The sequence below is a fragment of the Vicugna pacos genome, chromosome 3, assembly GCF_048564905.1.
Source record: "Vicugna pacos chromosome 3, VicPac4, whole genome shotgun sequence".
Classification (NCBI taxonomy): Eukaryota; Metazoa; Chordata; class Mammalia; order Artiodactyla; family Camelidae; genus Vicugna; species Vicugna pacos.
In genome coordinates this window covers 1,586,309-1,609,257 of record NC_132989.1, presented here as the reverse complement: position 1 = coordinate 1,609,257, position 22,949 = coordinate 1,586,309, and the positions used below count along the sequence as shown (strand labels likewise).

Sequence of the window (22,949 nt, the reverse complement as noted above, 5' to 3'; positions counted from 1 at the left end):
TTTGGCTACTCCCTCCCCAGAGGATATGCCTCTTTGAAGAGAGGACATTCTAGAGTTTTGTCTCTTTTCCAAAGGAGATAAACTATCCACTTTAATTTCTAAGTTTTGCCCACATAACCAGAAATTTCTTCCTCTTGACAAGAAGCACCTTCCTGACCTAAAGACAAAGAAGAGGGGAAACATATGAGCATGTATATTTGCCCAACTCAAGAGAATTCTTCTAACAGCTTTTTCAAATATATAGAGACGTTGCAGTCAAAGGACAAAAAAAAAAAAAAAAAAAACCCCAACCTTCTGAGACTGCTTCTTTTCCAAGTCATGCCCAGAAACATCCAAAGATGGGCAACACAAGCTGACACCTCCTCTTTAGCATTAGGCTCTTTGGGAAAGTTAAGCATTCACGTAGCATGGTGGGGGGGTGTGTCAAGGGACATGGCTATTGGAGACAGCCTGGGAAGAACTCCAGCTGCACTCCAGGATTTGTTGTTAATGCTTATGACTTTAGATCACTCCGTTCCACAGACTTGATTTTTCCTAAATTCGCGCTCTGGCAATGCTAATATGTTTTTTCTCTCATTCTGACTGATCAGTGAAATAACATGACTGAAAGGATTGGCTTGGAAGACATTTCTTTGATGCTGGCAGAATTGAGAAAATATTCCCCCAACTACACACTCCCACATCTATCTATCCCTGCTACCTGACAATCTGCTGCAGGCAGAGGCCATTACAGCAAGGAATCAAAGAAAGTAGAGAGGGCAGGCAGTGAGGAAGGAAGGGAGAAGGGCTGAGAGCATAAAAAGGAGGAAGAGAAAGAGAAAAACAGATTATTTTGTTCAAACTGAGTCACTACAGAAACAAGACTTTCACGACATACATAAGCAGGGTTAAATGACACCAACAAATAGGTGAGAAGACTCAGCCTTCCTCTGATTTGTCTCTCTCTTATTTCTCCCCACTTCCCCTTCAAAGTGCACCTCCCAACCCCATCACTTAGGTAAGTGTCTATCAATCCAACATTTCATCTGGTTGCCCCTATTATTGCCAGTTTTGTACAAGAAAGAGCCCCTCCCCTTTGAAATCTACCATTTTATATCTAACTCCAACATATCTCAGCTAGCTATTTTGATCAAATACTGGAGGTTGAAATGCTAATGGCCTCTGGGAACAACTCCTCCAGCCTCTCTATCTGCAGTTTAACCCAGTGGGAATCTAAAGCCAGCTAACAGCCCTCCAATCACACTGCACACAGGGCTACTTACTCCACTGTGTTTATGGGACATCTGGATCTACCCGTAGGATTCCTAAGATCTAACTTAGGAAACAAAGATGTGGTAGCTTGAATAATTCTTCCTCCTCTTGAATAATATCCCTTCTCAATGTCAACAGCCTCCAAAATTCACATTATTTTGTCTCCACAGAAACTTCAAAAAGCACTACTTTCAAGCAATGATCCTACAGTTTCTATCTTCAGAAGAAAAAGAAAACCCTGGGAAGAGCAATGGGATCTGAGGTTCCTTCACTGATCTAACACAGGATCCAAAAGAGTCCAAGGGAAGAGGTAACCACTCCTTTATGAAGCACCTTGAGGCCTCCTTCAAATAATGTACACAAAGCACAAAGGACAAGAGGATTTTCCAAAAAATGTTAGTTTTCCCCCCTTCCCCAACAACCAGACTAAAGTTTTTGGGTCTTAGCCCACCTTAGTTATTCTTGGCCATGAGATATTAGACAACCTCCTCATCCTCTTTCCAAAAAACATGACTTCGCAAAACCAGGATGACAGAATGGAGATTAACAAGATGACATTTATACAACATTTAGAGAGCTACTTAGGGTGGAGGATAGGGGTAGTTTTCTTTTTCTCCTAGGGGGAAAAAAAACTTTACCAAAATACCATATTACTATTCTATAAAAACTCACTTCTGCCCAGATAAATTAATTATGGTCACAAGGAGTCAAATCTGAAAACTTTTTAATTAAAAAAATGGTTCTCTCCTTTCAAACAACTGCATTATACAAAACATAAACAGACTACTCTGAGAATTAAAGAAATCAAAATACAACTCAATCTTTGTCTCAAATCAACATATTATGAGAAAGAAGGCAAGACCAACAACCTATTAATTTATGAACAGTAGCAAAACAAAATCCCAACATAAACAGAAGTGCTATCAGCCTGCTCAGAGCACAAGCAACAAAAGAAAGACCTACAGAGCCCACTGCACAAAAGTTCCACTTCATTCAGGTTCTTTTCAGGCCTGCCTAGAAGATCAGTGGCTAGTAAGGCGATACCTCAACTCAGTCCCGGAGCAAAGCCAGGAGCTTCAAAGAGTCTTCATATTCCCTGGTTCAGAAAAAGGAAGGTTAGAGCAGGTTCAGAGGAGCTTCCAGTAAAGCTCTTCAATTTGTCCCACAGGCCAAATAGACAAAGGTCTCACTCACCAATCCCAAAGACAATAATCTCCTTAATGATCTTCCCGTCATTCCTCACACTCTAGCTACCCACTGTCCAAGGCTCAGATTTGCTCTAGAAAGTCGCCAAACCCACTGGCTGGCCTACACAAAGTCAGGCTGCCAGATGTCAGCTGGGCCCTGATGCTGAGCAATGCATAGTTCTGACCTCTTCATTGTCTAAGCAATTTCTTCACAGTGGTTCTTCCTCAGTCTCTCCATTCCTTAAACATGATAGAGTCCTTCTGTTTCATCATTCAAAGTAAAAGTCACAGCCTGACTCAGAAAATTGAAGACACCTAATGGAAGCTTCCTCAGTTTCCCTCTACATCTCTCCCCCTTTTCCTTGTTTTCATCTTCTAATTTCTAAGGCTTATCATATTCATGAACCTAAGACTGTCCATCTGCCAACTGAACAACTTTGCTTCATCAAAGATCTCCTCTCTGGGATTTCAAATCTCTCTCAACACTGCCTCCTTTCCCCTCTGCATTCCAACATACATAAAAGCTCTCTCCATTCACCTTCAATGACACTGCCCCTGGGAAGATGTTCCTTCAGTGTCACACCTCTGTGTTCTCTGAGTTATTTTCCTGTCTAGGGGTCTTTCTACACCATAAGCCCAGGCAGGCAAGCCTCTGTCACTGCCCACCATGGTATCTCTGACATTAAGCACCATACCTGGAACATTGTATGAGTTCAACAAATGTGCAATCTACCCAGGCAATAGAAATAAAAGCAATAATGAACCAATGGGACCTAATTAAACTTATAAGGTTTTGCACAGCAAAGGAAACAAGAAGCAAAACAAAATGACAATCTACAGAATGGAAGAAAATATTTGCAAATGATGCAACTGACAAAGGCTGAATTTCCAGAATATATAAATAGCTCATACAACTTAATAATAATTAAAAAAACCCAATCCAAAAATAAGCAGAAGACCTAAACAAGCAATTATCCATTGAAGACATACAAATGGCCAATAGGTACATGAAAACATGCTCAGTATCACTAATTCTCAGAGAAATGCAAATCAAAACTACAATGAGGTATCACCTCACACCCATCAGAATAGCCATCATGAAACAGTTCACAAACCACAAAAGCTGGAGAGGATGTGGAGAAAAAGGAACCCTCCTACACTGCTGGTGGGAATGTAGTTTGGTGCAGCCATTATGGAAAACAGTACGGAGATTCCTCAAAAAACTAGAAACAGACTTACCATATGATCCAGCAATACCACTCCTAGGCATATATCTGGAGGGAACTCTCAGTCAAAAAGATACATGTATCCCAATGTTCATGGCAGCACTATTTACAATAGCCAAGACATGGAAGTAACCTAAATGTCCACTGGCAAATGACTGGATAAAGAAGCTGTGGTATATTTATATAGCAGAATACTACTCAGCCATAAAAAAGAATAAAATAATGCCATCTGCAGCAACATGGATGGACCTGGAAATCATTTCTCTAAGTGAAGTAAGCCAGAAAGAGAAAGAAATATAACATAGGATATCACTCATATATGGAATCTAAAAAAAAAAAAAAAGAAAAAGAAAAAGGAGGAAGAGGACATGAATGAACTCATCTACAAAACAGAAACACTCACAGACATAGTAAACAATCTTATGGTTACCAGGGGAAAGGGGGTGGGAAGGGATAAATTTAGGAGTTTGAGATTTGCAAATGATAACCAATATATAAAAAAAAGATGAAAAACAAATTTCTTCTCTATAGCATAGGGAACTACATTCAATATCCTGTAATAACCTTTAATGAAAAAGAATATGAAAACAAATATGTATAATTATACACGTGACTGGGACATTATGCTGTACACCAGAAATTAACACACTGTAACTGACTACACTTCAATTTAAAAAGTAACATGAAAAAACAAACTTTTGGTGTGCCTAGCTCTGAAATTCCTTTTTTTTTTTCTCTTCTTTCACTTATTTTCAAACCCCTCAAGCTAAGGAGTTCGTATCGTCCTTCTTCATTTCCTCATCTTCCATTCATAGCACAGCCCCTAACTGGACTAAATTACACACTTACTTTCACATATTTAGATCTAATATTTTTCAGTTCTCTTTCCTCCCACCACCACCCTCTATCCTGCCCATCATCATCCCATTATTCTCCTATACATCCCTGCCTAACCAGGTAGATATACTCTCACTTTAGGTCTCTGCTCATGTCATGCCCGCTTCACTCATGCGTCCTTCCTGTTCTCTTCTCTACCTTGTCAAATACTATCTCTTCTTAAGTTATCAATCAATTCCTACCTCCAGTACTTCGACAAACCTTAAAATGGAACTAGCTCTGAGAAAGGGCCTCTCATTCCAGCTCCAGGCCAGTCCTTGAAATCTATTCCTAGCCCCAGTTAATCCCAACCTTGGAGATGGCCTAGATGGTCTTAGCCTGTAGGGTGAGGGCAAAATTAGAGAAAGAAGGGAAGATAGGGCTACACGACTCTCTGAATTAAAGTCACACCCTGGGTGTGAGGGCTGGGACTGGTTTTTGCAGCTAGTTTTCCATTATCCCTACTACAGTCTAAATTTTTTATTTCTGTCAGTTTGGGGATCCTAATTTTTGAGATCCAAGGCTATGCCACTCTAAGTTCTCTTTATTAAACCTCAGAGAGAACAGATAGATGAATGAAGGGGAGGAAGGGGAGGATAAGGGCCTAGGGTGAGCATTAAGCATATAAACACTTATTAGAAAGCGGATAGCCAACAGCTGCTCTTTACAACCACCCAAGTCAACAGATTGCTAACTGGATCCTGGCAGCCTCATTCAGGTAATGAAGGCCAAAGCCCAGGAAGAGATGCTCTGGTGCCAGCAAGGCACTCAGCCAGTCTCAAAGTGGCCTCAGCCTTGGCAGTGGCTCCAATGGAGGTCACAGGCCTTTCTGCCATGGCCTCCACCTGCTCTCCTAGGAAAGTGTGGAATTTGGCTACTAAGGGGCAGTGATCAGACATTCTGGGAGAATTCCACATATGGGAAATGATGTCTCTCTGAAATGAAGTGATCTAAACTATCTTTACAGAACCCTCTGGGGCCTTCTTGTATTCCAGTTCACCACCCTTTTCTCTCCCAGGACAGGGTAATTTGGAGCCTCTGAAATTGCTCCTAAAGGCCTCAAGGAGCCTGGCATCCTGCTATGCCCCAAGCAGTTCCCCTGACAAACTCATACTGACAAGGAGCAAACAAGATGCTCCGAGTGGAGAATGCTTAACAATGGTTAGGGAGGTGGCACTAATCAGGAAGACAGACCAGAAGCACAGGTAGGATAGAAACAAATGAAGTTCTCGGGGAATCTCCAGAAGACCTGAAAGGTTTCAAAGTAGAAGATGAAGACATTGTGCAGGAGGTAGCACTAAAGGTAAGCTCTGTTGAACGCTTCATCCTGAAAAGTTGTTGGAGATAGCAAGTTGTGTTCAAGAGAGGAAACAGATTACCACCACGCCATATAAAAACCATGCTGTTTCCTCTAATCCAGCCCCTGCTCCACCTTTCCAGCACTGCTCTTGAGCCAGAGGCCCCCTACTATAACCCTCCCTCAGGCCATTACCTCCTGGCAGAAGTCCCACTGCCCCACTCCGATGAGCCACAGAAGCTTAGCTATGAACTGGCCTTAACCAATACTCCTACTCCCATCCACTGTTCCTGGGCCTTGAGGTTTACATGCACCTGTGTGTGAAGGACTGGACAGAAAGAGGTCATACTCTTGCGTATGATCCTAGAGAATGAGATAACTCAGAAGGAAGATAACTCCTGGCTAGGAGAGGAAGGAAGAGTCACCTGCCTCCCAATCACAGAGCTGGGTAGGTATCAGAAGGCACGAGGAACTTTGCCCCTTAGTCTCACCTCAACTGTAGCCTGTGGGGTAATAAAAAATATAAATATTTGGTCTTAATCCCTGGTTCCTGAAATGACTCTTGGTGGAGGGCTTACATAACTTCAGGATAGGGGGCAGGCCACCAGAAAGACCAAGACTTGATAAAGAGGGTTAGAACTTTTAGCCCCATCTCTAGGGAGAGGAGGGGGGCTGGAGACTGAGTTCAATCACCAATGGTCAATGACATAATGAATCACGCCTAAGTAATGAAACCTTCATAAAAGCCCCTATGGGACTTCAGAGAGCTTCAGACTGATGCACACATAGAAGTAGTAGGAGGGCAACATGCCCAGAGAGGGCACTGAAGCTCTGCACCCCACCTCCCACACCTTGTCCTATGCGTCTCTTCCATTTGGCTGTTCCGAGTTGTACCATTATAATAAACCAGTAAACACAAAGTGTTTTCCTGAGTTCTGTGAGCTGTTCTAGCAAATTATCAAACCTGGGGAGGGAACTATGGGAGTCCCCAGTTGATCACTGAGAAGTCCAGTGGCCTGGTGCTTGTAACTAGCACCTGAAGCGGAGGCACTGGGACTCAGCCCTTTAACTGTGGGATCTGACACTGTCTACAGGTAGACAGTGTCAGAACTGAATTGAATTACTGGATACTCAGTTGGTGTCTAAGGACTGGAGAATCACACAGCCTCTCATAAGCTGCAAGGGGCCAAAGGTCTCACAGAGACAATCCCACAGAATCATCCAGACCAGAATCAGGGGCTTCTTCAGACAGATGTCCAGAGCTTTCAGGAAATCAGACTTCCTTAAATACTTGAAACCGAGTAGTTGATCCACCATAAGTGAGGTTTTTAGAATTCAATTCCCTCCTATTGCTAGTGCAGATCTGAAATGATCTGACCAGATGGCTGGTGCTCTATAATTCTTGGATTGCTCTCATCAGTTGTTGATGATTTGGATTTTTTTTCTTTTTTCTTTTCTTTTCTTTCTTTTTTTTTTTTTTTTTAGCATCCTCACATGAACGTGTTTCTGCACAGGCTTCCTGCATGCTCCCATGGAGTGGGCTCTTTGAGCTAATGCCAATATTTCAGAGGCTCTCACACAGTATTTCAGAGCCTGGAAGTCAGCTCAGGTCACTAAGAAGCTTCAAGTCTGGTATTCCCTGAGCCCATATGTGGCCAGCATGTAATGCTGGGGCATGGGCAGAATAAGAGGGGCTTTTGTCCAGATGCTTCATTACCTCCACTTCTATTTCAGATCCTCAGAGAAAGGGAGCAGGAGCATAGGTATATTTTTAAATGACAACTATAGCCATTTATTGAATATTTCCTAAGTGCCAGGCCCTGTGTGAAACATTTCACATATGTTAATCTTGTTTCAGTCTCACACTATCTCTGTGAAGTAGATATTTTCATCCCTATTTTCAGATGAGGAAACTAAGGTTCAGAGATTCTAATCAACCTGACCAAGGCCACACAGTTCAAAAAGAACTCAAGGTGGGGTTGGAGGTTTAAGTTCATAAAATTTGACTCAATGCTCCACCAAGATCTCAGGGACAGAGAGAAGGCCCTGGCTTGACCTCCCCATACCCTCTTTATTGCCCTCATTGAGCATGGGACACTTTCACCAGGAAATCCAAAACACTTTGGTGCCTTTTTCTCTCTGTATCCTCTGTAAGACTATAAGCTGCTGGAAGACAGTGGTCATGTCTCACTTGCTACCCAGAAAGACATTATGGCACAGAGGTTAGGAGCTCAGGCTTAGGGCCAAAGCTAGATCTGAATTCTGACTCTACCACCTATTGGTTGTTTGGCTAAGTCACTTTTATCTGAAATTCAGTTTTGTCTATAAAAGTGAGGGTAGTTATAGCAGCTGCCCTGGCACAGTCAATGCTCAGTAAATGTGAATTATTATCTGTCTCTGGCTATCAGTATGGTGCGTAGGATCTCAGAAAATGCCCAGGGCGCAGAAGCCCCACCATATCTGGCTGTGACCAGCTTTCTGTAACAAGTACACAAGCACAAAGCCTGGCGTTCAGGGGTCCTCAGCCCTAGGACAAATGCCTGAGTTCCCTGCCCAGAACCCACAGGACCGGCCAGCAAACAGCTTTCCTCAGCAATCTTGTGAATAGCTAATGCTGAATCCACACTCAAATACTTGCTATGCCTCCATAGGTATGACAGATTCCGAAATAAACCAGAAATGAGAGACAGAGACAGGAAAATCACTTCTAGGAACAAGCGGCTCGCAGTGCGGATGCTGACAGTAATAAAACAGAGGCAGAGAGACTTCAGGGGAGTGACCTACAGCTTCCCCAGGGTTGAGCCACTGGGGTCCAATTCACATCAGGTGTGGTAGGAAGGTCCATGAAAGTTATGGGTTGCTCCCCTGGTATTCCACATCACAGCAGGCAGTCAGGAAATCTACCTCCACATGAGCCAAGACCATGCAGCCCATTATCTCCTCCTTGGACACCTAAGGACAACAGAGTTGAGGTCCTCCCTTTGGAGATGTTTAAGGTGACAGAAGATACTGAACTGGGGTCAGTAACTACCAACATAAACTAGCCATTTTGCCATTCTCTAAGAATTCTCCAAAAGAGACTCCACCATCTTCCTATGCCAAACCTCTAACTCTCAGGCAGAAAATGCTGTGCTAATCCCTTCTGCTCCCTTATCAAAAATCCCTATGGAGGGAGAGAGGTAGAACATCCTATGACTACAGAAGTAGTAGAACATTCTATGACTCTCCTTGTCATCCTGAGTTCCCTTCCCTATCTAAAGCCAAAGAAGACAGGAAGGCTACATGCTCATGCACCATCACTGGTATCTAATTTCACTACTGAGTTGAAGGGGTAGCACAAATGGAGAATGTACCATTTAAAATCAGAACTGCTATGTACTGAGTAATGTCTTCATGCTAGGAATCCTCACAACAGTCTCTGCAGCAGACAGCACAGGACATTTCCCCCACATCACCAATGGGGAAACTGAAGGACAGAAGCATTCAATAACTTGCCCAAGATACCCTAAGTAGCAAAGCTAGGATTTGAACCCAGGACTGGCTGAGTCAAAAGTCTAAGCTCTTTACCACTAAATTATACTACCTCTTCATTTATCTACCCATCAAACAAGTTTCCAGGCCTGATTATTTTCCTTTTAACCTTTCAGGAGCTGTGGTGGAAGCTACCAGGCCACATTCAGAATGTGATGAATGAAATACACTCTGATTACAGGAAAGGGTCAGCTATCCACTTAGACCACTGAGAGGTCAACTTCCTACCAACAAACATACATAGAAACCTTCTCAGTATACACACAGAACACCTTGATCCTGCACTGGGATCTACGAGAGACTTGTCTGACTCCACAGTGCCAGAATCTGAATCACCCCTCATCAGACCCTGAGGCCAGAACAAGCCTCTCACATACCCTCCCCTCACCACCCCTGCTTGGGGAGGGGGTGAATGTAGGCACAAACACTCTTGGGATGAAACAAGCATGACTGGAACCAGAGCTGCTTTTCCCCCAGAGCTGTGGGGCCTGAGTGTCTGTTCTACAGCATGACAAACCAGCCTTTAGGGCAGCTTCAAGAGAATTTGAGGAAGAATTTATGAGGGGTTCTTGATAAATTAGGAAGCAGGGAGTGATGTCAATGGGGCAGCAAGTTAAATGTAATAATCAGTACTGTACTCTTAATTCTCCAGGAGGTGCTCAGAGCCCTCAACCTGCCCGTGACAAACAGGCTCTGGCACACCGTCCCAAAAGATACAAAGAGTGACTCATTTGCTTAACCATTAATAGCAGCTCCACTGCCCAGAGGCGAGCCCTGGGTCAGAATCTGAGGCTTGTTCTGCAGTGTGGACCAAGGCCTTGAAGGGTGCTACGGGAAGAGAGTAGGAGTAGGAGCCACAGGACACTGATCCCCATCTGCTCCAGGCACTTTTAATCACATAAAACTAGTTGATACAGCCCACATCCTCTACTCCCCATCCCCTGAGAGCCTTTCTATTTTTAGTCCTCAAAGACTGGGGGGCTCAGTTCTCAGGGAAGGTGGAGGAGTGTAGCCAGAGGTTGGATCTGCTGAACCCACTATCTCTGTCCCTAAAACCTCCCTCTACTCAACATGATAAGCACCTACTTGGCTTCCTTGGTGATTCATCACTCTTCTGTGGCAGCAACTACCTGTATGCAAGCCCAGAAGGAGCAATAATGCTACCAGAAAGTTGGCTGGCACAGCGAATGCTGCCCCTGCAAGCACAGCAGCAAAGGGGGCATTGAAGACATGGTGATGAATATCAGCAAGGAGGTGCTGAAACTACACTCTGGCAGATGCCAGGGCTTGCCATCCACCTTGCCACAGGGCAGAACGCATATAGCCTACTCCTGAGAATGGGCCCAATTGTCACCACAATGGGGCTCCAGACCAGGACAGCTGGGACTAGAAGGACAAGTGAGAGGAAGGTGGATCTAGTCTCTGGGTCAGCAACATTGGACAAGTTGGCTAAATGACATAGGTCAAGTCACCTAACCTTTCTGAGCATCAATGTTTTAATATGAAAATAAAGACAAAATAGTTCCTATTACTGTGAAGACTGAATAAGATTATGTACGTGAAGCACCTATCATGGTATCTGAATATGGTAAACATCCACAACTGCTGGCTTTTTTCATTATTATTTTAACCCCTAGGCCCAGGCTCATAAAAGGGTTAGAAAGTTGTTGCTTTTGAGGATGCCCCATTTAAAAATGAGGCCAGGACCAGCCCCTGTTTCTTGGCACAGGTTCCTTTAACAACAGAACACTCCTGCCCTGCACCGGTGCTCAGGACTCTCTGGTGAACAATATTTCAGCAGCACTGAGCCGAGCAGCAGAGCTCAAAATAGCATTTGCAGAGTGAGGCACATGTCACTGCCTCTCCCGTGTTTCAGAAGTGCAAGGAAAGAAAGTTTTCAATCACTTGCTCAGAAAGCTTGGCCACCCACCACCTGCCTTCCTTCCAGGGTGCTCAGATGCCATAATCTCTGTTCTGCTGGAAAATGAAGGCCTCTAAGCCTTGCAGCAGAAGCCACTGCTCTGATGGAGCACACTGTTCCCCTACAGCAGGCCAGAGAGTGGCTACTTCTTCAAAGAATCCCTGTGGGGACAGGGACCCACACAGTTTGAACTCAGTGTGTTTCCTGGGGACAGGGATGAACTTGGTACCTGGCCGAAGGGCCTGCCACTCATGGGTCGGATGAAACACCTCCAGGACCCTGGGGTCCAGCTCCTCCTCTGCTGTAGTTTCCTTTCTCTCTCTTTCTTCGGTGCTGCTCTTCTCTGGGTTGGTCAGTGCAAATTCCTTCAGAGAGAAGAAAACACAGGGCATGACCCACCTCAGCTGGTTACCAGGCAAGCAGAAAGAAAATGGCCTGGGGCAGTACACTCTTCTCCTCTATGCCCTTCCTGCCCTCCCCAGCCCTGTTTGGACATTTCACAAGGTTAGCCTCAGAACCAGCACGAGTGAGGTGATATGGATAAATGAACACAGCGTGTGTTTTGTGTATATGGCACTACTGTAAATGCATTAAAAAAAGGTCCAGAAAGTTCCATACTATCTTGAGGGGGTTAAGAAAACATACTGGGTAGAGGGGTTGATAAAAGGAGACAATAAGAGCCTTTTACTTTTCACTTGATAAGTTACCATACTGTTTGATGTTTAAAACTCATACTCATTACTCTTAGAATAAAAAACTAAAGGTATTTACCAAAAAAAAAATGAATAGGAGAGTAAGGCCTCAAACAGTCCAGAGATGTACAAAAGCTAGCCGCTAAGGCCCAATTAATTCCTAAGCAGCTCAAGAGGGCACAGGTAGTGCCTGACAATTCCCCAGGGTTCCTAAGGGGCATAAATGACCTCCTGAAGCATTCCAATTCACGGTGGAAGCAGTACAAGTGGGAAGGTGCAAGTCCAGTAGGCTGAGGCAAGAAGATGCCCAGGTTAGAAACCTCTTCCTAAAACCTGTTTCCTTCTACCCCATGGAGATCAGGGAGGACTGATGAGATGGTGTCTGTAGAGCATTCTGAGCTCAGGAGACAGCGATGTAATATAAATACAAAAGTATTATTCCTTTTTCTCCTTCCCAACCTCCCATTCTTCCTGTCCCATTTTTAAACCTGTACTTATACAAAAGCAGTAAGGCCTCAGGAAATTGGAACCAGAGAGTTCCAGAGATCTGGGCAATTACATTTGAGAGGGCAAAGAAGAACCCACACTAGCACACCGGGAGGTCATTTCAGACCTTCCATCTCTCCTGCCATCACTTTTCCTCCACCTCCCAGTTCTTCCCCTAATAATATTAAGTATATTTCATGGATTCCTCCTATGAACCCAAATCTGTGCTAGGTACTTTACACAGATCCCAGTTTGGTCTCCCAAACAATTTTAGTCCTGCATGGGAGGACTGAATGATGAATCTCTTTCAAGCAGTCCACCAGCTCCAGACAGGTATCCCCGCCAGAAGAAAGGTTAAGGTGTTGATGATGACGATATAAAGTGCCTCCAAGGATTTTTACATTTCAACCAGAAATAAAAGCATGAAATTTAGATTGCAGAACTTCAGATCTTGTTAAGAATTAGTAAGGAAAGTATCTCCAGCAAGAAGGGGCCCTCAAATCACGTCACAAGTAATAAGAGGCACTGACCACAGTATCATGATTAAAAACTTAAACTCTGCTTCAGAAAACCCAACGTTCAAATCCAAGTTTCTTTTGACTCCAGGAAAGTTACTTAACTTTTTAAGTCACATTTGTAAAGGAGAAATAACATCTCACTCATACATTAGAGGAGATGTTACCTTGTAAATCACTAGCCTTGGCTACATGGTAACCATTACACTTATTACTTGTAAGGGCAGGTCAGATGAGTCTATGTTGTGACATCCAATAGTGACTACACAATATGGCATCATTCAGGAAGGTCAGGTTTGGTCTGTGGTCACCTATGCAGCCTGACCCCTCAAACTCATTCAACCCTTTCAACCTGAAATCTGCACAAATCTGAGCACAGAAGAAAACTAGAGCAGAAGAGTAGAAGTACTTGTGAGACTATAGAGAAGACAGACTGGCAGGAGGTACCCTACATTCTGAGGGCATGGATATCAAAGTCCCAGAAACCGAGTTTCTTGAGAGCAAGTACTGTGTCAGGCTCTTTCACCACTGTATACAAACTAAGCTCTGGGCTAAACATGGGGTAATCACTCAACAAAGGAATGAAAAAATGCCTTCCTCTGACAGGCAGGTATGTCATGGATGTCTTAGACTGAGACAAGCCCAAAGTAGATGAGTCGGCTGGAAGCCAAGCACTAGTCTTCTACTGCAAAACAAAGACCACAGTGTCCACTCAGTACCCAGAGCCTAGCCATGCTGATCAGCCTCTGCCAGAAGCACCATACACTGGACCACAGGACTAAGAGACTGTTAATAAGATTTACCTCAGAGGCACGTGGGTTAAATGCCTCCAGGGGCCAGGCAGGGATGGATGTAAATGAATGCTGTGTGCCAGGTGTAAAAACAACCGGGAGTGGTAGGACTGTGAAAAGTGTGCCTTGACTAAGAAACACAGCTGCCATTCAGTTAGTCGCCACTGCCACGAAGGCATTCAACTTGAAGAGAAAACAGAAATCCAGATTTTTATGTGAAATTTTCTTATTTTCAGAGCTCTAAGGAGGCCAAACTAAACATCTCTGAGCTTTACGTTACAACTCTTGCTTTAGTGTATCCATCAGCCAGGTAACTCCTGGCAGGTGCAGATATAAGCAAGCAACCAAATCCTTATCATCAAGAGAAGTGGAAAGAGGCAAGTGTAATGGTTATGATGAAAATATGTCAGAAAGCCCTTCAAAATCTAGGCAATGCTAGTTTTCATTCTGTTGAGTAGGGACTGAGAAAGCCTCTTCTTCTAGATCTTTAATGAGATTAATAGAGTAGGTTCAAGAAGGATTAGAACAAGACATGAACCACTGAGACACAGGCTTTATGCCCTAGGAAAGCCAAACATCTTTTGCATCAACCCCATCACTGCTCACAATGTTTCTTGAGCTTCCTCTCGTAATCATCTTTGAACTAGATTTTAAGCTACACACATACACATACACACACAGTGCCATTATTTTACAGTACATCTGTTTTTAGAGAAGATGACAGAAATTTGGTGCTCCTCTGTCTGATTAGCTCACCCTGTTTCCCAGATCTGGCTCTAAATGACTTTGGCAAGCACTGAGGGAGGTTCAGTCATACAAACACACCACAAGCTACATAGTCACTTCAAATGTGGAACTCCAGGAAAGGTTTTGAGGAAAGGCAGCATCATGAAGATGAGGTTGCAAGGATCACAGCAGCAACCAATTTATTAAGCTCTTATCCATATGCCAGCATTGGGCTGAAGTGCTTTCTATGTCTCATTACTCATCCAAATTTCATCTGTGAAACACATACTTTTATTCCCATTTTACAGATGAAGATGGACACCAGGCCTGTGCAAAACCAAACTGCTGAGAAAAGTAGAGCAGAGACTTAGGTCCAGGACTGCCTGGTTTCAAAATCCATGCGTGAATTCTGACTCACTCCTATGTCTCTGTTCTTAGTCATATGTTCTCATGGTTACGCCCTGGATGCTGAGGGAAGGAAGCAGGGGGCAATGAGATCACCCTAGCACACTTATCAGCATATCCCCATTCCCAAGGGAAGGCTGTTATGGACAAAGTGAGAACATAGTCCCAGAGAAAAGGACGACCCTCTCTTTACCCTCGAAGTGTCCTGAACAGGAGACAAAGACCAAGAGGTGAGGGAAGCCAGCCAGCCCTTGGTCAGCTCTGAAGTAAATCCCTTGTTCTGGTGCCCTCTCAGCTGGTTTCTCAAGCCTCCTGCTGAATACTCAGCACTCTCCTCTCCCTGCCATCATTACTCCAAATACCAATTTCCTCTTAAATGGCAAGAAATCTCAGCTAAGGTGTTAGCTGACAACAGCTTATGTCATACTTCCTTACACTTATATCTAAATAAGAGATTCTTAAAGGCCAAAGCCTTCAAGATTCAAGAGAATGAATGAATCTCTGATAGCAGGTGGATAGACGCTGTGACAGAGACAGACTGCCAGGGCAACACTTTGGGATAGGAGTCTGGCTGACAGAGCCCTAAATTAAACCATGGAAGCAGCCACCTCTACTAAAAATAACAGCTGACATTTATTGACCATACTGCAACAGCCCCAATGCTGGGTGCTTTATGTACATATAATCACACTTAATATACACTAAAACGTTAAGAGGGAGATACCAATTCTGTTTTACAGATGAGGAAACAAAACTCAGAAATGGTTAAACAGCCAAGGTAGGAGGCAAAAGGAAGTGGACCGAGGGTATGCGCTCCTTCCGCTGGGTTCCACCACCTTCCTTATCATCCACCATTTTTTTGAAGGCGAGTATACAACACAACCCCATTTCTTCGGCGTTTACACAGCTCCTGAGATGCGGAATCCCAAGGCGGCGCCACAGCAGGAGCCAACAAGGGAAGTTGGCTCCAGACCATACCCTGATAAACACAGTCACCCTTTCCTGGGGACCACTAACCTGTACAAATGCCTTTGGTGAGGACAATTCCAGGTCCTCAGGAGCATTTGCCTGGACTCTAGGCTCTGAAGAAAGGATCATAACCACCCCCACTAGTTGTGAAGGTGGCTGGCTGCATAATTTGGATTTTAAGTGCCATCAGGGCAGTGATTTTTATGGTATGAGAGAAAAGATGCTTCAACTCCTACTTGTACTTAGCACATGATGAAAGATTATGACAAATGGATACAGCTGAGGAACAGACATAAGGATAAAAGCAGCTTCTGCTGATGAAAGTCAGTATTAACATTTTTCTGAGACTAGACTCAATAGAGCTAATATAAATGGGCCAGAATAATTATGGCTCTGAAAGCTCATCTATCTGGCTGGACTATTATCCAAAAGGGAATTTACTAATACACGGTCCATAAGTAAATTCATCAGCATGCTTTTGTTAATTGTGTATCTGCTAAAGCTCATGATGGGGAGCACACAGATTCTCATGAGCTGCAGGTTGAAGGGAACATGGCCCTGATCTACAGAGACACTTGGGTGCTTTTCTGTGCCAGGTTATGCCAGAGACAGCCCCAACCTCATGCTGTGGCCAGTTCTACCTTCGGGGACCAGTGGGATTCCATTCTTATTATCCTCGAAGAGGAGACCAAAAAAACCCCAGCAGTAACACAATCTTAGTCAAAGAGCATTAAAAGCTTAAAAGGATTCATGACTCCTAACTGTACATTCTCTCCTGCTATACAAAGTGGGGGAGAAAGGCAGAGAGAAAACAAATGACTTCAGAGAGAAAGTGGAAGCTTGCCATGAGCCAGAGGTGAACCTCAGCTGAGCTGAACTGTTATTAAATTCACCACAATTGTCATTTGCACTTCAAGGCCCTCAAGCTCCAAAGCCTCTAGCACTTTACCTAACATTTAAGTGGGAACCCTGGGGTTGGGGAAGGTGGCCAGGGGTGGTGAAACTGTCAGAGAGCAGACATTCAGGGCATCTAAAGGGAAAGAGAAGAGAGGGTGTTGGGAGTTCGTCAAGGGCAGACTGTTGCTGGAGCAGGCCAGGGAAATGGGGCCAGGACACCCTGTGAGTAAGCCAAGCTCAGGGCCTTCTGGGGCACTCTGTCCCTGACTTTGGCAATGACATAAACCCTGAGCAGTAAGGCCTGGGTTGATCAAGAGGAGCCTGGAAAGAACATGTAGAAAAAGACAGAGGAAAAGAGGATACAGAGATACAGACTGAGAAATCACACCGAAGTGGGGAGTAAAGGAAGAAGCAGTCTGCAGTTCACAGAGTTGTTGAGGGGATTAAAGAAGAATATATACAAAACTGTAGAATAGATAAACAAGATTATACTGTATAGTACAGGGAAATATATACAAGATCTTATGGTAGTTCACAGCGAAACAAAAATGTGACAATGAATATACGTATGTTCATGTATATCTGAAAAATTGTGCTCTACACTGGAATTTGACACAACATTGTAAAATGACTGTAACTCAATAAAAAAATGTTAAAAAAGAATATATATATAAAACACTTAGTATAATACTGGGTAAATGGCAAGATTATAATTAACAACACCAACATTATTATATGACTACCGTCATCATCTTTCCCCAAACGGAAACCATGTCCTGAGCTTTAAAAAGAGGCCAGAGGACTAAGGGATGGGAGGAAGAAGTAAACTTACTCCGTGACCCAGCACTGGTCACATTCTTGTGAAACAAATAAAAGCTCTCCCTGCTCCCACAGCAGCCGTGGTGACACAGAGGCTTTCCTGGATCCAACAGAGATCCCTCTACTTACAGTAAGATACTTACCGAGTTCTGATGACTGAGGCAGAAGGTGAAGCAGGACGCCATCAACATGCCGAGCAGCATGCCCAGGGTAGCCATCCTAAACATTTGCGCGCCCTGGCCAGGCAAGGTTAGAGGCCTGAGGAATGTAAACACAGAAAATAGAAGGTCAACAGGAAGGTGGTGCCTGACATCCCATCCAGCATAGTGATTCCCATGATGTCATTTATTTGACAGATTCAGACAATGTGAGACATTTTCTGCACATAGGTCTTCTACCACAGAGGTAGAACTGAAGATGGAGGTCAAACTGAAGTAAGCCTCTATCTCCTATATGGGGAGAGACGCTTTGGTTGGAACTGTACAATCAACTAGGACTCTTGCATGCGCTATAAAAGCCCTGGTCCCTTTCTTCTTCATTACATACTTGTATCAGGTTGCACAAGGTGTACTGGTTGCAGTGAGAAAAGAAGGAAACTAACCAAATGACTTGTGTGTGAACAGACATGGGCCCAAATCCACATAAACCTTTATAATCATTCACTTCTAAATCATATTCACTGTTATACCTGAAGATAGATGCCATCAGCACCCCGTAAAACAGCAAAGTTTCAAAAAGTTTTTCCTAGAAGGAATAAAAGCAAGAATAAACAATTGGGACCTAATTAAACTTACAAGCTTCTGCACAGCAAAGGAAACCAGAAGTAAAACAAGAAGACAACCTACGGAATGGGAGAAAATTTTTGCAAATGAAACCGACAAAGGCTTGATCACCAGAATACATAAGCAGCTCACATGACTCAATAAGAAGAAAATAAACAACCCAATCCAAAAATGGGCAGAAGACCTAAACAAGCAACTCTCCAAGGAAGACATACAAATGATCAAAAGGCACATGAAAAAATGCTCAATATCACTAATTATCAGAGAAATGCAAATCAAAACTACAATGAGGTACCACTTCACACTAGTCAGAATGGCCATCATTCATAAGTCCACAAATGACAAATGCTGGAGAGGCTGTGGAGAAAAGGGAACCCTCCTACGCTGCTCGTGGGAATGCAGTTTGGTGCAGCCACTGTGGAAAACAGTGTGGAGATTCCTCAAAAGACTAGGAATAGACTTACCATATGACCCAGGAATCCCACTCCTGGGCATGTATGCAGAAGGAACCCTACTTCAAAATGACACCTGCACCCCAATGTTCATAGCAGCATTATTTACAATAGCCAAGACATGGAAACAGCCTAAATGTCCATCAACAGGTGACTGGATAAAGAAGATGTGGTATATTTATACAATGGAATACTACTCAGCCATAAAAACTGACAACATACTGCCATTTGCAGCAACATGGATGCTCCTGGAGAATGTCATTCTAAGTGAAGTAAGCCAGAAAGAGAAAGAAAAATACCATATGAGATCGCTCATATGTGGAATCTAAAAAAATAAAATAAAAAAATTTAAAAACCAAAGCATAAATACAGAACAGAAACAGACTCATAGACATAGAATACAGACTTGTGGTTGCCAAGGGGGTGGCAGGTGGGAAGAGACAGACTGGGATTTCAAAATTGTAGAATGGATAAACAAGATTATACTGTATAACACAGGGAAATATATGCAAGATCTTATGGTAGCTCACAGATAAAGGAATATGACAATGACTATATATATGTTCATGTATAATTGAAAAATTGTGCTCTACACTGGAATTTGACACAACATTGTAAAATGATTATAAATCAATAAAAAGGTTAAAAAATAAAATAAAACAAAACAGCAAAGTTCAATATTCCCAAGTCACAAAGTTTTTCACATCACTTCTCAGATAGTCAAACAAACCGAAATGCAGGCCTAGTGGTTGCTAAAATTTAAATGACACAGGATGAAAGGATATCCCATGTTCATGGACTTCAGACTTAACAGTATTAAGAAGACAATACTACCCAGAGCAATAAGCAGATTCAATGCAATTCTTATCGAAATCCCAAAGGTGATTTTTACAGAAATGGAGAAATCCATCCTTAAACACATATGGAATTTCAAGAGACCCCAACAGCCTCAAAAAATACTGAAAAAGAAGAACAAAGTTGGAGGACTCACACTTCCTGATTTCAAAACTTACTACAAAGCTTACAGTAATCAAAACACTGGTACTGACATAAGGACAGACACTGAGAGCCCAGATATAATTACATATATATATGATCAACTGATTTTCAACAATGGTGCCAAGATAATTCAATAAACTGTTCGGGAACAACTGGATATCCACATGCAAAAGAATGAAGTGGACCCTTCCCTTACACCGTATACAAAAATTAACTCAAAATGGATCAAAGATCTAAATTTAAGAGTTAAAATTCTTAGGGAAAATCTTCATAACCTTAGATCTGGCAATAGTTTCTTAAATATGATACCCAAACCACAGGTGATAGAAGAAAAAATAGATAAACTGAAGTTCTTTAAAATTAAGAATGTTTTGTGCCTCAAAGGACATTATTAAGTGAAAAGACAACTAGCAAAATTAGAAAAGTATTTGCAAATCACCTATCAGATAAGGGTTTAGTATTCAGAATACATAAACAACTTCTACAACTCAACAACAAAAAAGCAAGCAACCCAAATGAAAAATGGGCAAAGGACTTGAATAGACATTTCTCCAAAGAAGATATACATATGCCAATAGGGATGTGAAAGAATTCTCAACATTATTAAAGAAATGTAAATCAAAGCCACAATGAGACACCATTTTATATCCACTACTATGGCTATAATTAAATTAAAAAAACAGAAAATAACAAACGTTAACAAGGATGTGAAGAAACTGAAACCCTCCTACATTGCTGGTGGGAATATAAAGTGGTGCAGCTGCTGCAGAACAGGTTGGCAGCTCCTCAAAAAGTTAAATATAGAATTACCATATGCATGATCCAGCAATTCCACCCCTAGGTTTATATTCTTCTCAAAAGTTCTGAAAACAGTGACTCAAAGAGACACTTCCATGTGAATGTTCATTATTCACATTGAATATCATTATTCACAACAACCAAAAAAGTAGAAACAATTCAAGTATTCATCAAAAGATGGATTTTTTTTTCAAATGTGGTATATACTTCTAATGGAGTATTATTCAGCCACAAAAAGAATGGAATTCTGATACATGTTTCAACATGAATGAACCTTGAAAACATTATGCCAAGTGAAATAAACTAGACACAAAAAAACAGACATTGTATGATTCTACTTAAGTGAAATATCTAGAATGGGAAATTGGAATAGTGAATAAATTTTGGTCAGTAAACTGGAGTGGAAGTCAAAAGAACTGAATCCAAACTGGCAAATTGTCCAGAAAAGGCAGAAAGAAAAGTAAAATAAAGTAAAACAAAGTCAAACAACCACCATTTAGAAAAATTCAGAACACGTCAGTACCAGCCCAGACCCTTATAAAAGGTTTGTGTGTTTATCACTCAGCCCCAATACACCTCATTAGGCAGTTTACTCAATAGAGTCTTAACTGAATTAATTGTGGGGGAACGTATCTGAAGAGTATAGTGTTTTACCTTTTCTCTTTTTCATTCCTGCCACACTCCTCCATGCTTCATCTCAATAAATTAGTCCTCTGACATGACTACACTGGAACCCAATATCAGAAGTTATTACCCAGTGCCCAGACTATGCCTTCTCAGGGGCAGATGAAAACTTTCCCTAAGGACATCTGGAGCCATGAAGGAAAACAGCCCTGCTGGACCGGCACTGTGCTAAAAAAGCACAGCCAAATGGAAAGCAAAGGCTTGGGAGCTAAAAATAGCTGCTATACTCACCCAGCAGCAAAAGCCTTTGCTTTCTGCCAGTTTCTCCCCCCGCACCCCCCCCCCCCCTTTTTGTAGACAAAATGGAACGGCTGAGTGCCACATGAGCTTTCCCCAGCAACCTGGCTCCCTGGGGCACCAATCACACTGAAAGACATGGAATGAGTTCAAAGCACAGCACTAAGTTCTGGATAGGTGCCTGGCCCTGCCTGGGTGTGCAGGGTTCTGGGGATGCCAGGCTAGATGAGGATGAACAAGAGGAAGAGACTGCCACATCAGGAGTAAGAAGGCTAGAAAGGCCAAGGGAGATGGGTCCCAAGAGGACACAGACCTGGAGCTTCCTGCATTCTTGGCTGTGGGGAAAGGGGGAATAAAAAATGGAAGGGGAGACTCACAGCAATATCAAGACAGCATAAAATAAGAGAGAAAAAGATTATCCCCAAAGCTACAGATTTCCCTTCCCCTACATGAGACTGTTCATGTGTATATGCATATACACATACAGAGTTAGACACTCCCTTCTTACAGCCAGAGATAAACAATGGAACTGATAGGGGGAAAAGACGAGGAAGAAGAGATAAACGAGAATGAAATCAAGAGCAAAGATGACAAATGAGCAGGAGGAGGAGGCCCACAAGGGACTGAGGAAGAAGAGGCTGGAGACAGTTGATACACAAACAACAGCTTACCCACCTCCTGGAGTGGGAAGGGGATCTAAAAACTAGAAGGCGGCGGCTCGGGCGGCGGCGGCTCGGGCGGCGGCTCGGGGGGCTCTGGCGGCGGAGGCGGCTCGGGCGGCGGCGGCGGCTCGGGGGGCTCGGGAGGCTCGGGCGGCGGCGGCAGCAGCTCGGGGGCTCGGGGGGCTCGGGCGGCGGCGGCAGCTCGGGCGGCGGCGGCTCGAGGGGCTTGGGCGGCGGCGGCAGCAGCTCGGGCAGCTCGGGCGGCGGCGGCAGCAGCTCGGGCAGCTCGGGCGGCGGCGGCAGCAGCCCGGGGGACTGGGGCGGCGGCGGCTTGGGCGGCGGCTCAGGGGGCTCGGGCGGCGGCGGCGGCGGCAGCAGCTCGAGCGGCGGCGGCGGCGGCTCGGGGGGCTCGGGCGGCGGCGGCAGCAGCTCGGGGGGCTCGGGCGGCGGCGGCTCGGGGGGCTCAGGCGGCGGCGATGGCTCGGGGGGCTCGGGAGGCTCGGGCGGCGGCGGCGGCGGCTCGGGCGGCGGCGGCGGCTCGGGCGGCTCGGGCGGTGGCGGCAGCGGCGAGCGGAGAGCCGGGCACAGAACAATGCCTAGAATAATTTAATTTAGTAAAAAGTCATCTTTTATGTTCTTATTTCAAAAGATATAAAATTAATTTAAATTTTAAATGTATTATTATAAATAAGTTGTTCATTGAAAATATACCTTTGAGTGAATTTTTAACTAACATAAAGTTAATT

The 22,949-nt window shown here is 43.7% G+C and overlaps 1 protein-coding gene across 1 annotated transcript; it reads right to left on the bottom strand.

The window, feature by feature from the left end:
• On the bottom strand, positions 1-22,331 carry LOC140690781 (nucleotide exchange factor SIL1-like). The gene is made up of 4 exons (XM_072952743.1): positions 22,217-22,331; positions 17,733-17,847; positions 11,519-11,654; positions 1-157 (listed from the first exon to the last, which is right to left on the bottom strand). Exons 2-4 carry the CDS (start codon positions 17,814-17,816, stop codon positions 99-101), a joined length of 279 nt encoding a protein of 92 aa, XP_072808844.1. The 5' UTR covers positions 17,817-17,847; positions 22,217-22,331; the 3' UTR covers positions 1-98.
• Between the last annotated feature and the right edge of the window lie 618 nt (positions 22,332-22,949).